The sequence below is a fragment of the Periophthalmus magnuspinnatus genome, chromosome 22 (genome assembly GCF_009829125.3).
Source record: "Periophthalmus magnuspinnatus isolate fPerMag1 chromosome 22, fPerMag1.2.pri, whole genome shotgun sequence".
NCBI lineage: Eukaryota > Metazoa > Chordata > Actinopteri > Gobiiformes > Gobiidae > Periophthalmus > Periophthalmus magnuspinnatus.
The window spans coordinates 28,499,390-28,516,042 of record NC_047147.1 but is presented as its reverse complement, the minus strand read 5'-3'; the positions used below and the strand labels follow the sequence as shown (position 1 = coordinate 28,516,042).

At 45.4% G+C, this 16,653-nt stretch overlaps 2 protein-coding genes across 2 annotated transcripts in view; one reads left to right on the top strand and one right to left on the bottom strand.

The window, feature by feature from the left end:
* Nucleotides 1-12,544, top strand: part of bach2a (BTB and CNC homology 1, basic leucine zipper transcription factor 2a) — a 72,196-nt gene extending 59,652 nt beyond the window's left edge. The window contains exons 4-5 of the mRNA XM_033988460.2: nt 7,301-7,507; nt 8,761-12,544. Of these exons, the coding sequence (XP_033844351.1) occupies nt 7,301-7,507; nt 8,761-9,150 (597 nt within the window). The 3' untranslated portion in view covers nt 9,151-12,544. The remainder of the gene's footprint in view (nt 1-7,300; nt 7,508-8,760) is intronic.
* A 354-nt stretch (nt 12,545-12,898) lies between these two features.
* On the bottom strand, nt 12,899-14,669 carry gja10a (gap junction protein alpha 10 a). The gene is made up of 2 exons (XM_033988461.2): nt 13,254-14,669; nt 12,899-12,965 (listed from the first exon to the last, which is right to left on the bottom strand). Exons 1-2 carry the CDS (start codon nt 14,667-14,669, stop codon nt 12,927-12,929), a joined length of 1,455 nt encoding a protein of 484 aa, XP_033844352.1. The 3' UTR covers nt 12,899-12,926.
* Nucleotides 14,670-16,653: the final 1,984 nt, after the last annotated feature.

The window sequence follows — 16,653 nt, the reverse complement described above, 5'->3', positions numbered from 1 at the left end:
GTTCAGTCGTGTGTACAGTTGTGTGTTCAGTTGTGTGTTCAGTTGTGTGTACAGTTGTGTGTACAGTTGTGTGTTCAGTTGTGTGTTCAGTTGTGTGTACAGTTGTGTGTACAGTTGTGTGTTCAGTTGTGTGTTCAGTTGTGTGTACAGTTGTGTGTACAGTCGTGTGTACAGTTGTGCGTTCAGTCGTGTGTTCAGTTGTGTGTTCTTACATTATGTGGGGTCCTTGGTGTACACACAGAGCTGTCCTCACCTCTGCCCGACTCAAACACAAAAACTTTACTACTGTAGAAATAAAACAAATGTACTTGTTTCAGGTGGATATTTAATCTGCTGTAAACATAAGATTCATTATATTATTTTCTATATAAATGTCGGGCCCTTGGGGGCCCCTGGAGGCCTAAGCAGCTGCTCAGGCTGATTATACATTTTATTTCCAAAATGTGGTGACTGTATTACTTTGTTTGGGATTCTTCACACATGTAAGATTTGTTATATTAGTTTGACAAATACATATAGTGTTTTATTTTTCAGATTGATGTCCAAACCCAGTGTACCCATGATGCATCAGTGTTATCTTTATATTCTTTCTTTATATTACACGTCACAAATTGACTCTGAGCTTCTTTCTGTGCTTCATTCACATCTGAACTTTGGGCAAAACTCAGTAAAATGGAAATAACAAACATCAGCTGATATAAAAGCACTGATCCTGTTTTCATACATTAAAAACTCTTTCCTTTGTGAAATCAAAGGGGAAATGCCCCTCCTGATCCGACCCTGGGGCCTGTAGTTTGACCCTGGGGCCTGTAGTTTGACACCGGTGACTTATGCAGATGTAGCTGATGAAAATTACCCCCGTGTCGCTCACTAAGTGCCACCGGGGCAGAGCGACGGAGGCAGTTCACACCAGAAAAGATCATTTTATATTATGACTTTTATCACTCCCACAGTTTTGCAACAACAAGTGAAGGAATGAGGTCCTCTCGAGTTAAAATTGGAAGCAGAACACGCCGTCGTGGCCATTGTTGGGGATTTATGACCCAGCGCCGCTCACTTTGTCATTCCAACCTTATTATGTGACGCTCAGAGTCACAGCGGCTAAATATAGAAGAGTATGGATGTGTCTAGAGTGAGAGGACAGGAGGCTCCCCCTCTATCATCTCTCTATCATCTCACTCTCTCTCTCTATCATCTCACTCTCTCACTCTATCTCTCTATCATCTCCCTCTCTCACTCTCCCTCTCTCTCTATCATCTCCCTCTCTCACTCTCCCTCTCTCTCTATCATCTCACTCTCTCTATCATCTCACTCTCTCTATCATCTCACTCTCTCTATCATCTCACTCTCTCTATCCTCTCACTCTCTCTCTCTCTATCATCTCCCACTCTCTCTATCTCTATCTCCCTCTCTCTATCTCTCTCTATCATCTCCCTCTCTCACACTCTCTCTATCATCTCACTCTCACTCTCTCTATCATCTCACTCTCTCTCTCTCTCTATCTCTCTCTATCATCTCCCTCTCTCACTCACTCTCTCTCTCTCTCTCATCTCCCTCTCTCACTCTCTCTATCTCTCTGTCCATCTCTTTCTCTGCCTCTCTCTTTCTCTCTCAGTCTCTCTCTCTCTCTCACTCCCTCTCTTTGTCAGTCTATCTCTTTCTCAGTCTCTCTCTATCAGTCTCTCCCTCTCTCTCTTTCTCTCTCTTGCCCCCTCTCTCAGTCTCTCTCTTTCCCACTCTCTCTATCTCTATCTGTCTCTCTCTCAGTCTGTCTCTATCAGCCTCTCCCTCTCTCTTGCTCCCTCTTTCAGTCTCTTTCTCTCCCTCTCTCTCTTTCCCACTCTCTCAGTCTCTCTGCCTGTCTCTCTCTCATTCTCTCTCTGTTCCAGTCTTTCTTTCTTTCTTTCTCTCTCTCTCTCCCTCTGTCATGTTTTCATTCATGTTTTCACTGGGACGTCCAATAATGTGTTTACTTCTAAATTTCCATGGAGATGAGCAGGTACAGGTCTGATGCAATAAAAACACCTGTAATTGAATAAATGTCAGACAGAAGTGTGGAACATTCCAGCCAATGACATCTCCATGACGACAAGCAGATGGCTGATCCCCTCAGAAAAGTGACATAATGCACCTTTAACCATCGTCTTATGATGAAAGATTTACATAAAACAGAAAACAGACCTGATGTTTGTCCAGACGTGACTTGACCTGACGTCTGTGTCCCCACGATGTGAGGAGCACCAGCACACACGTGCACGCTCAGTCACACGTGCACGCTCATTCACACGTGCACGCTCATTCACACGTGCACGCTCATTCACATGTGCACTCTCATTCACACGTGCATTCTCATTCACACGTGCACTCTCATTCACACGTGCACTCTCATTCACACGTGCACGCTGCTCCCTTTTCTCTGTCAGAGGAGAAAATGATGTCACCGCTACAATCTGGTAACACTAAGAGAACACAGGACACACACAGGACACACACAGGACGCACACAGGACGCACACAGGACGCACACAGGACACACACAGGACGCACACAGGACACACACAGGACACACACAGGACGCACACAGGACGCACACAGGACACACACAGGACGCACACAGGACACACACAGGACGCACACAGGACACACACAGGACGCACACAGGACACACACAGGACGCACACAGGACGCACACAGGACACACACAGGACGCACACAGGACACACACAGGACGCACACAGGACACACACAGGACGCACACAGGACGCACACAGGACACACACAGGACGCACACAGGACACACACAGGACACACACAGGACGCACACAGGACGCACACAGGACACACACAGGACGCACACAGGACACACACAGGACGCACACAGGACACACACAGGACGCACACAGGACACACACAGGACGCACACAGGACGCACACAGGACACACACAGGACGCACACAGGACACACACAGGACGCACACAGGACACACACAGGACGACACACAGGACGACACACAGGACGACACACAGGACGACACACACAGGACGACACACAGGACGACACACACAGGACGACACACAGGACGACACACACAGGACGACACACACGGGACACACACAGGACACACACAGGACGCACACAGGACGACACACACAGGACGACACACAGGACGACACACACAGGACGACACACACAGGACGACACACAGGACGACACACACAGGACGACACACAGGACGACACACACAGGACGACACACACAGGACGACACACAGGACGACACACACAGGACGACACACAGGACACACACAGGACACACACAGGACACACACAGGACGCACACAGGACACACACAGGACGCACACAGGACACACACAGGACGACACACAGGACGACACACACAGGACGACACACAGGACGACACACACAGGACGACACACACAGGACGACACACAGGACGACACACAGGACGACACACACAGGACGACACACAGGACGACACACACAGGACGACACACAGGACGACACACACAGGACGACACACACAGGACGACACACACAGGACGACACACAGGACGACACACACGGGACACACACACGGGACGACACACACAGGACGACACACAGGACGACACACACAGGACGACACACAGGACGACACACACAGGACGACACACAGGACGACACACACAGGACGACACACACAGGACGACACACAGGACGACACACACAGGACGACACACACAGGACGACACACACAGGACGACACACAGGACGACACACACGGGACACACACAGGACGACACACACGGGACGACACACAGGACGACACACACGGGACGACACACAGGACGACACACACAGGACGACACACACAGGACGACACACAGGACGACACACACAGGACGACACACACAGGACGACACACACAGGACGACACACAGGACGACACACACAGGACGACACACACAGGACGACACACACAGGACGACACACAGGACGACACACACAGGACGACACACACAGGACGACACACACGACGACACACACGGGATGACACACACGGGACGACACACAGGACGACACACACAGGACGACACACACAGGACGACACACACAGGACGACACACACAGGACGACACACACGGGACGACACACACAGGACGACACACACGGGACGACACACAGGACGACACACACGACGACACACACGGGACGACACACACGGGACGACACACACAGGACGACACACACAGGACGACACACACGGGACGACACACACAGGACGACACACACGACGACACACACGGGACGACACACACGGGACGACACACAGGACGACACACACGGGACGACACACACGGGACGACACACACGGGACGACACACACAGGACGACACACACAGGACGACACACACGGGACGACACACACGGGACGACACACACGACGACACACACGGGACGACACACACGGGACGACACACACGACGACACACACGGGACGACACACAGGACGACACACACGGGACGACACACACGGGACGACACACAGGACGACACACAGGACGACACACACAGTTGTGCCCCTGTGTCTGGATAATATAATAATAATAATCCATCCATTTTCTTCCTCTTATCCGGGGCCGGGTCGCGGGGGCAGCAGTCTAAGCAGGGACTCCCAGACTTCCCTCACCCCGGACACGTCCTCCAGCTCCTCCGGTGGGACCTCAAGGCGTTCCCAGGCCAGCCGAGAGACATAGTCCCTCCAGCGTGTCCTGGGTCTTCCCCGGGGCCTCCTCCCGGTGGGACATGCCCAGAACACCTCCCTAGGGAGGCGTCCAGGAGGCATCCTGAGCAGATGCCCGAGCCTCAGCTGGTTCCTCTCAATGTGTAGGAGCAGCGGCTCTACTCCGAGCTCCTCCCGTGTGACTGAGCTCCTCACCCTATCCCTAAGGGTGCGCCCGGCCACTCTGCGGAGGAAACCCATTTCAGCCGCTTGTATCCGCGATCTTGTCCTTTCGGTCATTACCCAGAGCTCATGACCATAGGTGAGGGCAGGAACGTAGATTGAGGTAAATCGAGAGCTTCGCCTTCCGGCTCAGCTCCTTCTTTACCACAACATACATAACATAATAATAATAATAATAATAAAATAACAATAATAATAATAATATAATAATAATAATAATAATGAAAAAACTCTGTGTTTGTCTGTTATGACCAGCAAAGAGTAAAAATACATCACATACACAACAGAAGTGTTATGGTTTAAAATACATAAATACTGTTACCACTGCTACTACTGCTACTACTGCTACTACTACTACTACTACTACTACTACTACTGCTACTACTACTACTACTACTACTACTGCTACTACTACTACTACTACTGCTACTACTACTACTGCTGCTGCTGCTGTTGTTGCTGTTGTCAGACTCTGTGGTTTCTCTGAGTTGAAGTGAAAAGTGAAGCTGATTTTTTGTTGTTTTGTTCATTTTATGATGAATTTATAAATGTTTTATTTGATGAAATGTTCTGATCTGATCTAACGACGACAACATCAGATGTTTGTTCTAAAGTTTATAAGTCGGATTCATTTCTCTGTAAAACCTGGAAGAAGCGACAGATGAGTTTGTTTAAATGTTTTATGTTTGTGACACGTTTGGAAACTGGACTCTTGTATTTTTGTATTTTGTTAAGTGTCTTATAAAACTATTAAAGGATCAACACAATAATAAAATAGAATCAATCAAAAACTACTCCTAGTATTACGACTATTGTGATACTACTGTAGTAGTAATAATAATAATAATAATAATAATAATAATAATAATAATAATAATTGAAAAGATGAATTGAAAATGAAAAAGGGCTGTAGGTGAGGAGCTTGTAGCTTTTGTTTTTATATCTGACCCAGATTCTTCCAGGGGAAACAAACAATTTTCCTTAAAAGCAGAATTTAATTTAATAACACATTTAATTTAAAAACACATTTAATTTTAAAACACATTTAATTGACTTTTATGTAAAACTCATGTTTTATCCGTTCTGTCCATTTAAAGTGAAAGGTCAGATCTTCTGTCCCTGACCTCTTAAACACACTGAGTTTAGATGCTCCATGTCAAACAAAGAGCTCGTGTGTTTTTCTTTGTGGCTGGGGCCCCTGGGCTCTATACACGGCTCAATACTGACACCTAGTGGTCAGAGCTGGACACTGCGCCGCTGATTCATAAAAACAGACACAGGTTCATTTGCATAAGTTACATAAACATAAGGAGGGATTAAACTGTAACAGTGACACTCAAGTTTTACAATCCTGTTGTTCTTGACCTTGTGTAATAAACTGAGTGTAGAGTGGCTCCTGTGGCTCCTGTGGCACATTATGTCTGCCACACGTCTGTCAGTCTGCCCCAGGACACGTCCACGACCTTCAATGTGAGAAAACGTGTTTTTGTTTCTGAGACACGTCATTTCACACAGACCTACTTTCATTTTCAATCCTTTTTACACTTGTTTAATCGTTTTAAGACAAGATTAAAGCTGGACTATGTAACTTTTCAGACAGAGCTCCACTGTCTGCTTGACTTTGCCTGGAATGTTCCGCAGTCTTACAGCATTAAACAAATCCAGCGTGTTTTCAGTTTGAGATGTTTTGATTCTAGTAAAATACCTGGAAAAATATGCAGCGCTCACGTCTCCACAGATCTGACCTGACACTTAAACAAATGAACCTGCTTGTCTGTATTTACGGGTTTCAGAAGGATCATAAATTAAGACTGTTGTCATAGTGATTAACAATTCAAAACATCAGCATCTGAACTGGGAAAAGTGTTTAAAATGTTAAACGTATAAACGATGTAAATGTGTAAATATGTTTCTGTTCGATCTTGTTCTGTTTGTTCTTGTTGTTTGTTCTTGTTATGTTTCTATTCGTTTCTGTTTCTATTCGATCTTGTTCTGTTTGTTCTTGTTGTTCTGTTTGTTCTCGTTCTGTTTGTTCTTGTTGTTCTATTTGTTCTTGTTCTGTTTGTTCTTGTTATGTTTCTATTCGTTTCTGTTTCTATTCGATCTTGTTCTGTTTGTTCTTGTTCTGTTTGTTCTTGTTCTGTTTGTTCTTGTTGTTCTATTTGTTCTTGTTCTGTTTGTTCTTGTTATGTTTCTATTCGTTTCTGTTTCTATTCGATCTTGTTCTGTTTGTTCTTGTTGTTCTGTTTGTTCTTGTTGTTTGTTCTTGTTATGTTTCTATTCGTTCCTCTGTTTCTCTTCGCTCGTGCTCTGACCGCTCTCTCCGTGTGTCCAGGTCAAACTGCCCTTCCCCGTGGACCAGATCACAAACCTGCCGCGGAACGACTTTCAGATCCTGATCAAGATGCACAAACTGACCTCAGAGCAGCTCGAGTTCATCCACGACATCCGCCGCCGCAGCAAGAACCGCATCGCCGCACAGCGCTGTCGGAAGAGGAAACTCGACTGTATTCAGAACCTGGAGTGTGAAATACGCAAACTGGTACGACCCAAACCCTGTGATTCTGAGGAGATGGTACGATCCACAGATGAAGTGTTTTTGCATCTTTAGATTCTGGATTGCAGCTCGGGTTCTAGAGTTTAACGACAGAAACGAGCTCATTTCTCACATTTCACTTTTCTATTTACTGTGTCTGGTGTTGTTCCTCACATCACCACTAGAGGACTCACTTATGTCTTTCTGAAATGTTTTTAAATGATGTACATAAGAAAATAAAGGTGAAATATCTTGCCAAAGGACACAACAACAGTGTGCACGACAGCCACTGCTGCTCCTCTTGTAAAAGTACAAATACAGAGGTAAAAAGTGACTCAAGTGAAAGTATCACATGAAAAAATGTACTTAAGTAAACATAACCTAAGTATCTGTTTTAACATGTACTTTAAGAGTGAAAAGTAGAAGTGCTCTTCATTTGTTCAAGTGTAAAATAATTATCAGATTCAAACTGTCGGCAGCAACAAAACAAATCAAAAACTTTAGTCTGTAGTGCTTTTTACTTTTCAGTCCAGTTCAAAATGTAGTGGAGCAGAAAGTACAGATACTGCTCTCAAATGTACTGAAGTAAAAGTAAAAAGTACACACTCTAAAACTGTACTTAACCTCCTCAGACTCGAGCTCTTTCATGGATTTTTTATTTCTCTTTGTTTTTTGGGCTGATTGGACCTGATCAGAACAAAGAATTATCTTTTCACATTATGAGAAAAATGTCACAGACATTCGATCTGTTTGAATCATTTTGATAAAACATTTGAATAATCATTTGCAAAAACTATTTATTAAGTCCCTGAAACAGCAACATTTGTCCTGAGTAAAAACAAAATGAGAAACAACAGTTGAGCCAAAGTGTCTGTGAAGATCTGCAGCAGAAACATGAGCCTTTAACACAGACGTGTGCTTTTATTCTGAACTGAACATTTTTGCATCGTTTCTGTTCTTATTCTCCTAAAAATTTACATTGTGGCCTCGACAACCCAAAATGTGTTGTCAAATATGAAGACGCCAGGTCCCAGGAGGTTAAGTAAAGCACAGACATCTAAAAATTCTACTTAAATACAGTACTTTAGTACTTGTACTTCAATACCGTCCACTACTGCCCACGTCATAGTATTAACCAGGCTCAAACTCACTTTCTTCAGGTGTTTTACTTTTTTACAAACGTCCTGACTCTGACTCTCTGTGTGTCTGTGTCTTTGTGTCTGTGTGTGTTTGTGCGTCTGTGTGTGTTTGTGTTGCAGGTTTGTGAGAAGGAGAAGTTGCTGAGCGAGCGTAACCAGCTGAAGGTGTGCATGTCGGAGCTGTGGCAGAACCTGTCCTTCCTCTCTCAGCAGGTGTGTCGGGACGTCCAGCCGCCTCCCGTGTCCGCCAGCATCGACCTCACGTCCACCCCGCCCTCGCCCTCCTCCTCCTCCCCCCGGGGCTCTCCGCCGAGGCCCGGCTCCCCCGCGGACACGGGCGAAGAGGAGCGCGAGGGGGCGGACGTGTCCCGAGACTGCCCCCTGGTGCTGGGGTCCACCGAGGAAGTATGTAGCCCCACCGTCACCGTGGACTTCTGCCAGGAGATGACTGACAAATGCACAACAGAGGAGCAGAGGCGGGGCCTGGAGTCTGGGACGTCCCGGGTCTGAACCTCCATATCTGATGTATTTTGTCTTTTTGTAACGTTGTCTCAGCAATACTGTTGAACAGGTATTTTTGCATCGCGATCTAACAAATGCACTGGCAGCTTCTCTCTTTCTCTCTGTCTCACTCTCCTCTTCCTGTCAGCGTCCCTCTCAGTGCATCATGGGAGGTTAAACTCAGGAAATGCTCCGAATGTTCAGTAATTTCTCATGTACATGCTTTTTGCTTCACTGTCCCGTCCTGACTTGAATATTACGTTTCAAATACAGTTTTTTCATTTATATCATTAAAATAAGTGATGAGTATAAACCTGATGTTGTTAGTTTAACGTCTGAGGACAAAGCACACGACAATAAGCTAAACTCTCCTAGTACTGAAGAACATTTATCGGCCTGACATTTTACAGGCCGTTCAGTGTCAGTGTGAGCTCCGCCGTTTAGTTTGACAAAGTGAAACTTCTACTTCCAGAGACACAGCACATGTGTAACTCAAACTAACTTAAACGGGCTTTATAAAGTTAAAGAGAGAGACGGATACTCTAAGCTAAGATGAGCTAAGCTAACAACTCCTCACCGTACGCACAGGTTCTTTTCTCCAGAGTTTTGTCTGTGGTGTTTAAGTGGCACAGGACAGTGAAGTGTAAAACACAACCAAAGGTGTGTATTTGTAAACTGCTACATTTGGTCAAATGTCTCATTATGCAAAGCTTGTTTTGTCAAATGTTCACATTTCTATTTTCTCGTAGACAAAGGATATAAAGTTTTTCCTGCCTTTTTCAAATCTGTGCAAAGAGACAGAATCACATAAGGCTGAAGCAGCGCTCAGCGCCTCCAAGAGGCGACGCATTGAATGAACATGAGGTGACACTGGCACTTAAACGACCCCAGAGAATCACTCAAATGTGCAGGTTCAAAGGTCATGCTGGTGTTTTCTGTTTCGTTTTCTGAAGCAATGTGACATGTAGATATTTATAAAATGCATCGAGTGAACTGTTTTTGATGTTATTGTGAAATAGCAAGTACAATCATTTCTAAGAATTGTAATAAACCAGACCGACCCCGGTCTCCAAAGGTTAAGCATCGTAGTTTTAAACTTGAAATGTGAAATCAGATTAAACCCAAACAAAAACACCAGTATGCTCCTTTAGACACTACCTTAAATGAAACGCTTATTTATTGTGCTATATGTAATATGAATAGTGTTGTACTTATGTATGCAATGTCATTGTACACAGCACTAAACACCCTGAGGTCCAGTGTGTGAGTGTGAAACACTTCTGTTTTCAACAATTGGCACAAAACGTGTAAAAACATGTCAAATAAGGAGTTTGTACACTTCATAGTGAACCCTATGAAGTCCAACGCTCCAAACACAACACAATGGCACATTATTGATTTAGGGAGATGCCAAATTCATCTGCTGTAGAAAAGTCGATGAGGAAACACGTGGCAGTGGTGAGTGCAGCTCTGCACACGGCACTGGCATCTGAATAATGGCCAGACAGTATTAGGACAAATTCACTTTTAGTTTAGTCTAGAGCTAAAAACCTAATGTGTTGGTGTTCAACATTAAAACAAAAGTTACAATCAAAAACCTGTCGTGTAAAAAGTGAATCGATCCAATAAGCCAAGCTAAACTCTTATTCGAATGTACGTCTTAACGGATATTTTGAATGGTTATATCTCCGTAATGTGAACTTGTTGCTAACTTATTTATTTGGTTGTATGTGGAAAGGGGAAGGGGCGGGCTGTAGAGGAAAAGGTTAGTTGTACATTGTAGGTCGGTATCAGACTGATAGGACTGAACTTTGGTAATAGATGTAATTTTGATTGTTTATAATTTGTCTTTATTTACATGTCACTTAAGTTGTTCTATTTTAACTCAAAGGGTGTATGTTTACAATTTTGTGCATTTCTTGTTGTTATTTTTTTTGTTTTGTAAAAATTTAAGAAGTCCTTGCAAATTAGGTTGTAGAAAAATCAGCTAAATTATTTTTTAGTGTAAGTTAAAATCGTTGACTTTTTGAGCATCTGTGCAGCTACAAGTTGTTGCCTTAGAGGTTACAGAGGCCAAACTACTATTTTCAGTGAGGGAACAAGGAACTGTCAAGCAAAAAGTCCCAAAATACAAAAAACGTGGCCCCCCAAAACGGGACATTAGCGAGAGACGTTAGCGTTTGTGAAGTTTACAACGAACCAGATCCTTGGACCAACTCTGCGTTATTTATTTTTTCACTCTCTGACTCTTAATGGAGGGACCTTTTTCAAAATGCATTTCTTTTTTTTAATAAAGTGGCACCATTTTGTTGCCGTACGCAGCGTCACAAAGACCAATAGTCCTGATTGATTTGTTTGAAAATCGGTTTTGTTACCTTAAAAGTCTCACTAAATGAAACTTTCTGATAATTTGGCGTCATAAAAACTGTTTCTAAAAGACACAGATTTAAATATTTATGAGCTTTTCTACCTTCCACCGGGAGAAGACACCGGGGACGACCCAGGACACGATGGTCTGGGGACGCCTTTGGGTCCCACCGGAGGAGCTGGAGGACGTGTCTGGGGTGAGGGAAGTCTGAGTCCCTGCTTAGACTGATGCCCCCAAGACCACACCCCAAATACGAGGAAGAACATGGACGGATGGAGTTTTTCTAACTGACAAATACAAAGTGTTTATAGATGCTTTGCAAGAAGAAACCCACATTTGACTTTAACTGATAGCACTTGTCTCTACATTAGTTTTTAAACAATTCTTCTCGCTTTGCCATCACAAAATCATTTCCAAACTCATAAAAATAAATCAAAACAGCCAAAATAATGATAAAATACGTCCAAATACTTCCCCGTGTCGACAAACTGTCAGGACTATTCAACATTACTCTAGAATATTTCTTTCTAAGCTCCATTCTGGATTCACTCAGGCCAAAACTTAATGAAATGATTGTTTTTCTGAAGGACTTTTGGATCCCATGCCTTTGACACACCATAGGAAGTACCTTAATCGTTCACGTTTACACTGGGGAGCAGTTGGGGGGCCACTTCCATTGATCCTGCGACAGATTGTGATTTCAGGGTTCTTTTAAAAACCTTGGTTGAACGGACTCTTCTCAAACACTTATCTACCTGGATTCAGCATACCTCTTTGTATGAACAGACCTGTACCATAGACATGTAGAAACTTTATGTGGCATCATTTCTAACTTTTTACACTGGTATCATTGTATTTGTAGACTTCTGGTGAGCCATTTTTTATGTGTACTTTACTTTGGGTACCTGCGACATGACTGTTATTATCTGCATTTTTATTTTATTTTTTATCTTTGACTATTCGATTTTAACATGATTTTTGATTTAGATATTTGTAAATATATTGTGAGCGAGATGTCATGTTTTCTTTATTTGATATGAAAATGTTTTAAATAAAAAGAATCCGCATTTTGTCAGGGTAAAAACCTGTTGAAAATAAAACAAAAAAGCATGGGAACGAACTCTGACTGTCTGTGTGTGATTCTAAGAAGTACAGAGGTTTAGTTAAGAAGTATTTAATCTGGATATAATAGAAATCATCATAAAATGACTGCATAAAGGGCAGAGTACACGCTCCAACACTGGATACATAAAAAAAGTATTTCTTTTGAGTAAAGTACTGTTTTTGAAGTGCAATAGAATCCGTTGAGGAAATTGCGTCTGAAATTGGCACAAACCAGTACAAAGATGTCCACAGGTAACATCCTTTTTGGAAAAACATCAAATTTAAGGTGCTTCAAATCCAAACGTCTGGCTCTTCACTTCTTCATTATCGATGAAATGTCCAGGAACATGCTCTGACAAAACAAAACAAACAACTTTAGACTTTTATCAATAATTTATACCTTTTTCCTCAACAATGAACCATGAACGTGCAGAGAAAACAAACATAGAGGAATGGAACTAAAACCTCAAAAACAACAACAACAAATTATTATAATTATTATTCATGATTCAAATTCAATGAAAAGCTCATGATGGATCCTCCAAACACCAACAAAGAGCAGAAAAAACACCACACAAAGGCGTTAGACCCGCCTCCTCATCACCTCAAACCAGACGCTCTGATGGATCATGACACTCACCATGGACATCCTGCGCCCTCCTCCGGGGGGCATCATGGGCATGTCCCCCTGCAGCGAGCCCAGCTCGTCGGACTCCTCGGAGGAGTGGAGGGAGGGGCTGGTGGAGCCGCTCACAGACGACACGCTCTCGGAGGGCGGCCTCATCATGAAGCTGGTCCTGCGGGGGTTCGGCAGCAGCTGACTGCCCATGGACGTCCTCCTGTCGTGGTCCTCCAGTCCCCTGAGCACACTGGGCCTGGAGGCGGAGAGGAGCGCCCCCAGGTGGCCGGGGTGGGGCGCGTCGTCTTCGTGCTCGTTGGTTTCTTCGGTGTGACTGTCCTCCAGGGTGGACTCCACAGAGGCCCACTCTCGGTGCTGCTCCACGACGCCGCTCTGGAGGTCCTGGCTCTGGTGAGTCTGAGGCGGGACGAGGCAGCTCAGGCTGGACCTGGGGATCATGCGGGGCTGCTGGCAGATATAATTCGCCTGGCCGTGGCCCAGGTAGGCGATGCTGTGGTGTCTCGGGACGTTCGGACCGGCTTTGAGCCCTGGGGTGTAATGAGGGGGTTTGCTGTCTGTGTCTGGGATGACTTTAAAGGTCTGAGTCAAAGGCCCGTTGTGAGGCACGTTACTCATCACACAGAGGTGGGGCAGGGACGACTTTCTCTTATATCTATAAATCAAACTGTCCTCCTCCGAGAACCTCTCCCCGCTCAGGATGCGCTTGATTTTCCTAATGCCCAAGTGAGATATCTCCAGAATGTTCAGGAAAAGGGACACGCCTGCGATGACGATCATGAAGACCATGAAGATGGTCTTCTCCGTGGGCCTGGAGATGTAGCAGTCCACGCTGTTGGGACAGGGCAGGCGCTCACATTTGTACAGAGGGTCCAGGTGGACCCCGTACAAGATGCACTGTCCCAGGATGAAGCAGACCTCGAGCACAGAGCGGGTCAGGATATGGATCACATACGTCCTCAGCAGAGAGCCTCTCAGAGGGGCCTTTTTCACCCTCTTCTGCTCCTCCAGTCTCTTCAGCTCTCTCTCGATCCTCTTCTGCTCCTCCAGAAGCTCCGTCTCGTCCATCTCCTCCTTCAGCTGGATGCGTCTGCGGTGACGCTCCTTCTCCAGAGCTCGGATGCAGTACAGGGCGTGTCCCATGTAGACCAGAGAGGGCGCCGACACGAAGATGACCTGAAGCACCCAGAAACGGATGAGGGAGATGGGGAAGGCGCGGTCGTAGCACACGGCCTTACAGCCGGGCTGGTCCGTGTTACACACAAACTCAGACTGCTCATCGTCCCAAACGTCCTCGGCCGCCGCGCCCAGGATCAACATGCGGAAGATGAAGAGGATGGTGAGCCAGATCTTCCCGACGATGGTGGAGTGAATGTGGACCTCTTCTAGGATGCTGCCCAGCAGGTTCCAGTCACCCATGGTCAGAGCAGGGCTCAGTGCCTCATGTCCTCAAACTGTGGAAGAGAAAAACACGACAGTTTGTGCGGCTCACAGATAAATACTGTGCAAAAACCCCAGAGAAGTGTCTTTGTACAAACAGAACGATGTGAGACAGTGAAACACCGTAGATACTGAAAAAGGTTTTAGAAAAAACAAAATGTAACAAATAATGATCAGCTTTGACATTTTCTATATGAATAAACTTAAATTAATCCAAATACAATTTTCATAAAAAAAGATGAACAGACACCGAGGGTCAAGGGCGAACCCATTATGTTTTGGCACAAATCCAGGGGAGGGGCATAAAACTGCCTTTTTCTAATATTAGGTCACACATCGGGCATTGGATTTTTGTTTTAGTTTTGTCACTGTGGGGCTGGGATTGATTGAAGGTTCTGCAAGTCCCACAACATCAGCTGCAAAATACTATTGGCTCAACCATCGCGTGACTAAACATCTGATCTATATCTGCCACTGACAAAAACAGTTACACCTTTAATTTATACAAAAGTCTAAAGACAAAATCTTAAAAAGTCTAGAATGAGTTTTATTGAACAAAGTGATGAAGCTCTGGTCACGTCTCTTTGTTAAATTGCACATTCTGTCACACATCATAATTCTTTAGACAGATTGAAATGTGACTTACGTGTTTGTGTTTTCAGGTCCCTCTTTGTCTCTGGACGAGGTTCACATGTTGCAGAAGTTCTGTCCCCCCTGTGTCCGTGTGTCCACCCCATGGAGAAGTTTGGAGCTGCTCTTGTCCCGGTCCCAGACTCCGGTCCACATCATTTCGCTCTGGTTTGTCTGTGGGTCAGGGGTTTGTCTGTGGGGCTGGTTCTTCTCTGGGGCTGGTTCTTCTCTGGGGCTGGTTGTGGTGCAGCCTGCTCGTGTGCTCGACTGCTGTCCGTGTTACATGCTGGGTTCACAGGATGTGATCATTGATCGCCTCTCGACGGGACAATGCCCCCCTCGTCCCCCTCGTCCCCCTCCCATGCCAGCGGTGCCCAGTCCCCAAACATCAATATCCCCTGTGTCCATGAGGGGTGATATTTGTTTGGGGTGGGTCTCACTGTGGGCCTGCCTCAGTCTCACTTTGTGCTGAAAATGACAGTTGTGAGTAATTGGACAGTGACTGTGCTCATGAAGGTTAATCAGGCCTCTCCACATTATAGGTCACGCATGAACGAGCAGAGCACACAGGACATGGACACTATATGTCCCATATGTCCCATAGGTCTAAGGCCAAAGACAAAGTCAACTGGGCCTTATGCCCAGAGCCCCGGGCCACAGACTCAACGCGGACAGATTATTGAGTGAATAAAACTCCTTTTCTTCACACTGTGGTCATGATGTAGTTCTGAGTATAAACAGGAGCTGTAGTGTCTCAGTCCTTCATGTGGCCGGGGGGGGGGGGTCTCTGTAAATGCAGGTGAATTGATGTGTTTCAGTGATTGATTTGTTCGATCCTTTGTGCCGATGTTAGACTGTGAGTGAGTGCCAGCGCTGTCCTCGGCCTCTGCGGCTCCAGTGCGCTTTACGACAGTGTTCAGAGCCCGGCGCTGGCTGCATAAAAAGACCAGCTGTGCCTGCGGGGTCTTTAATTAGGTTTCCATCGCGCTCTGACAAGTCAATGGAGCATTGATTTGATTTTCCCTTCAGAAGCTGCTGTTATGGTTGTTGAGGCCAGATGCCAGATGTCACACCAGGATCATTGGGTTACACAACCAATGGCTGCTACATTAAGAGACTCACTGGTGTTGGAGCGGAGGGCGGAGGGTGGAGGGCGGAGGGCGGGCTCTGTACTGTTTGTTGACATTCGGCTTAATCTGCCAAATGTCCGCCATGATCTTATACAGAGGAAAGCCACACACTGACCACAAACAGATCAGAGAAAGACGCAGCTGCAGAAAACATGAGCAAAAAACCAGAAAGGCTCTTTGTCAAATAAAATAAACACATAAAT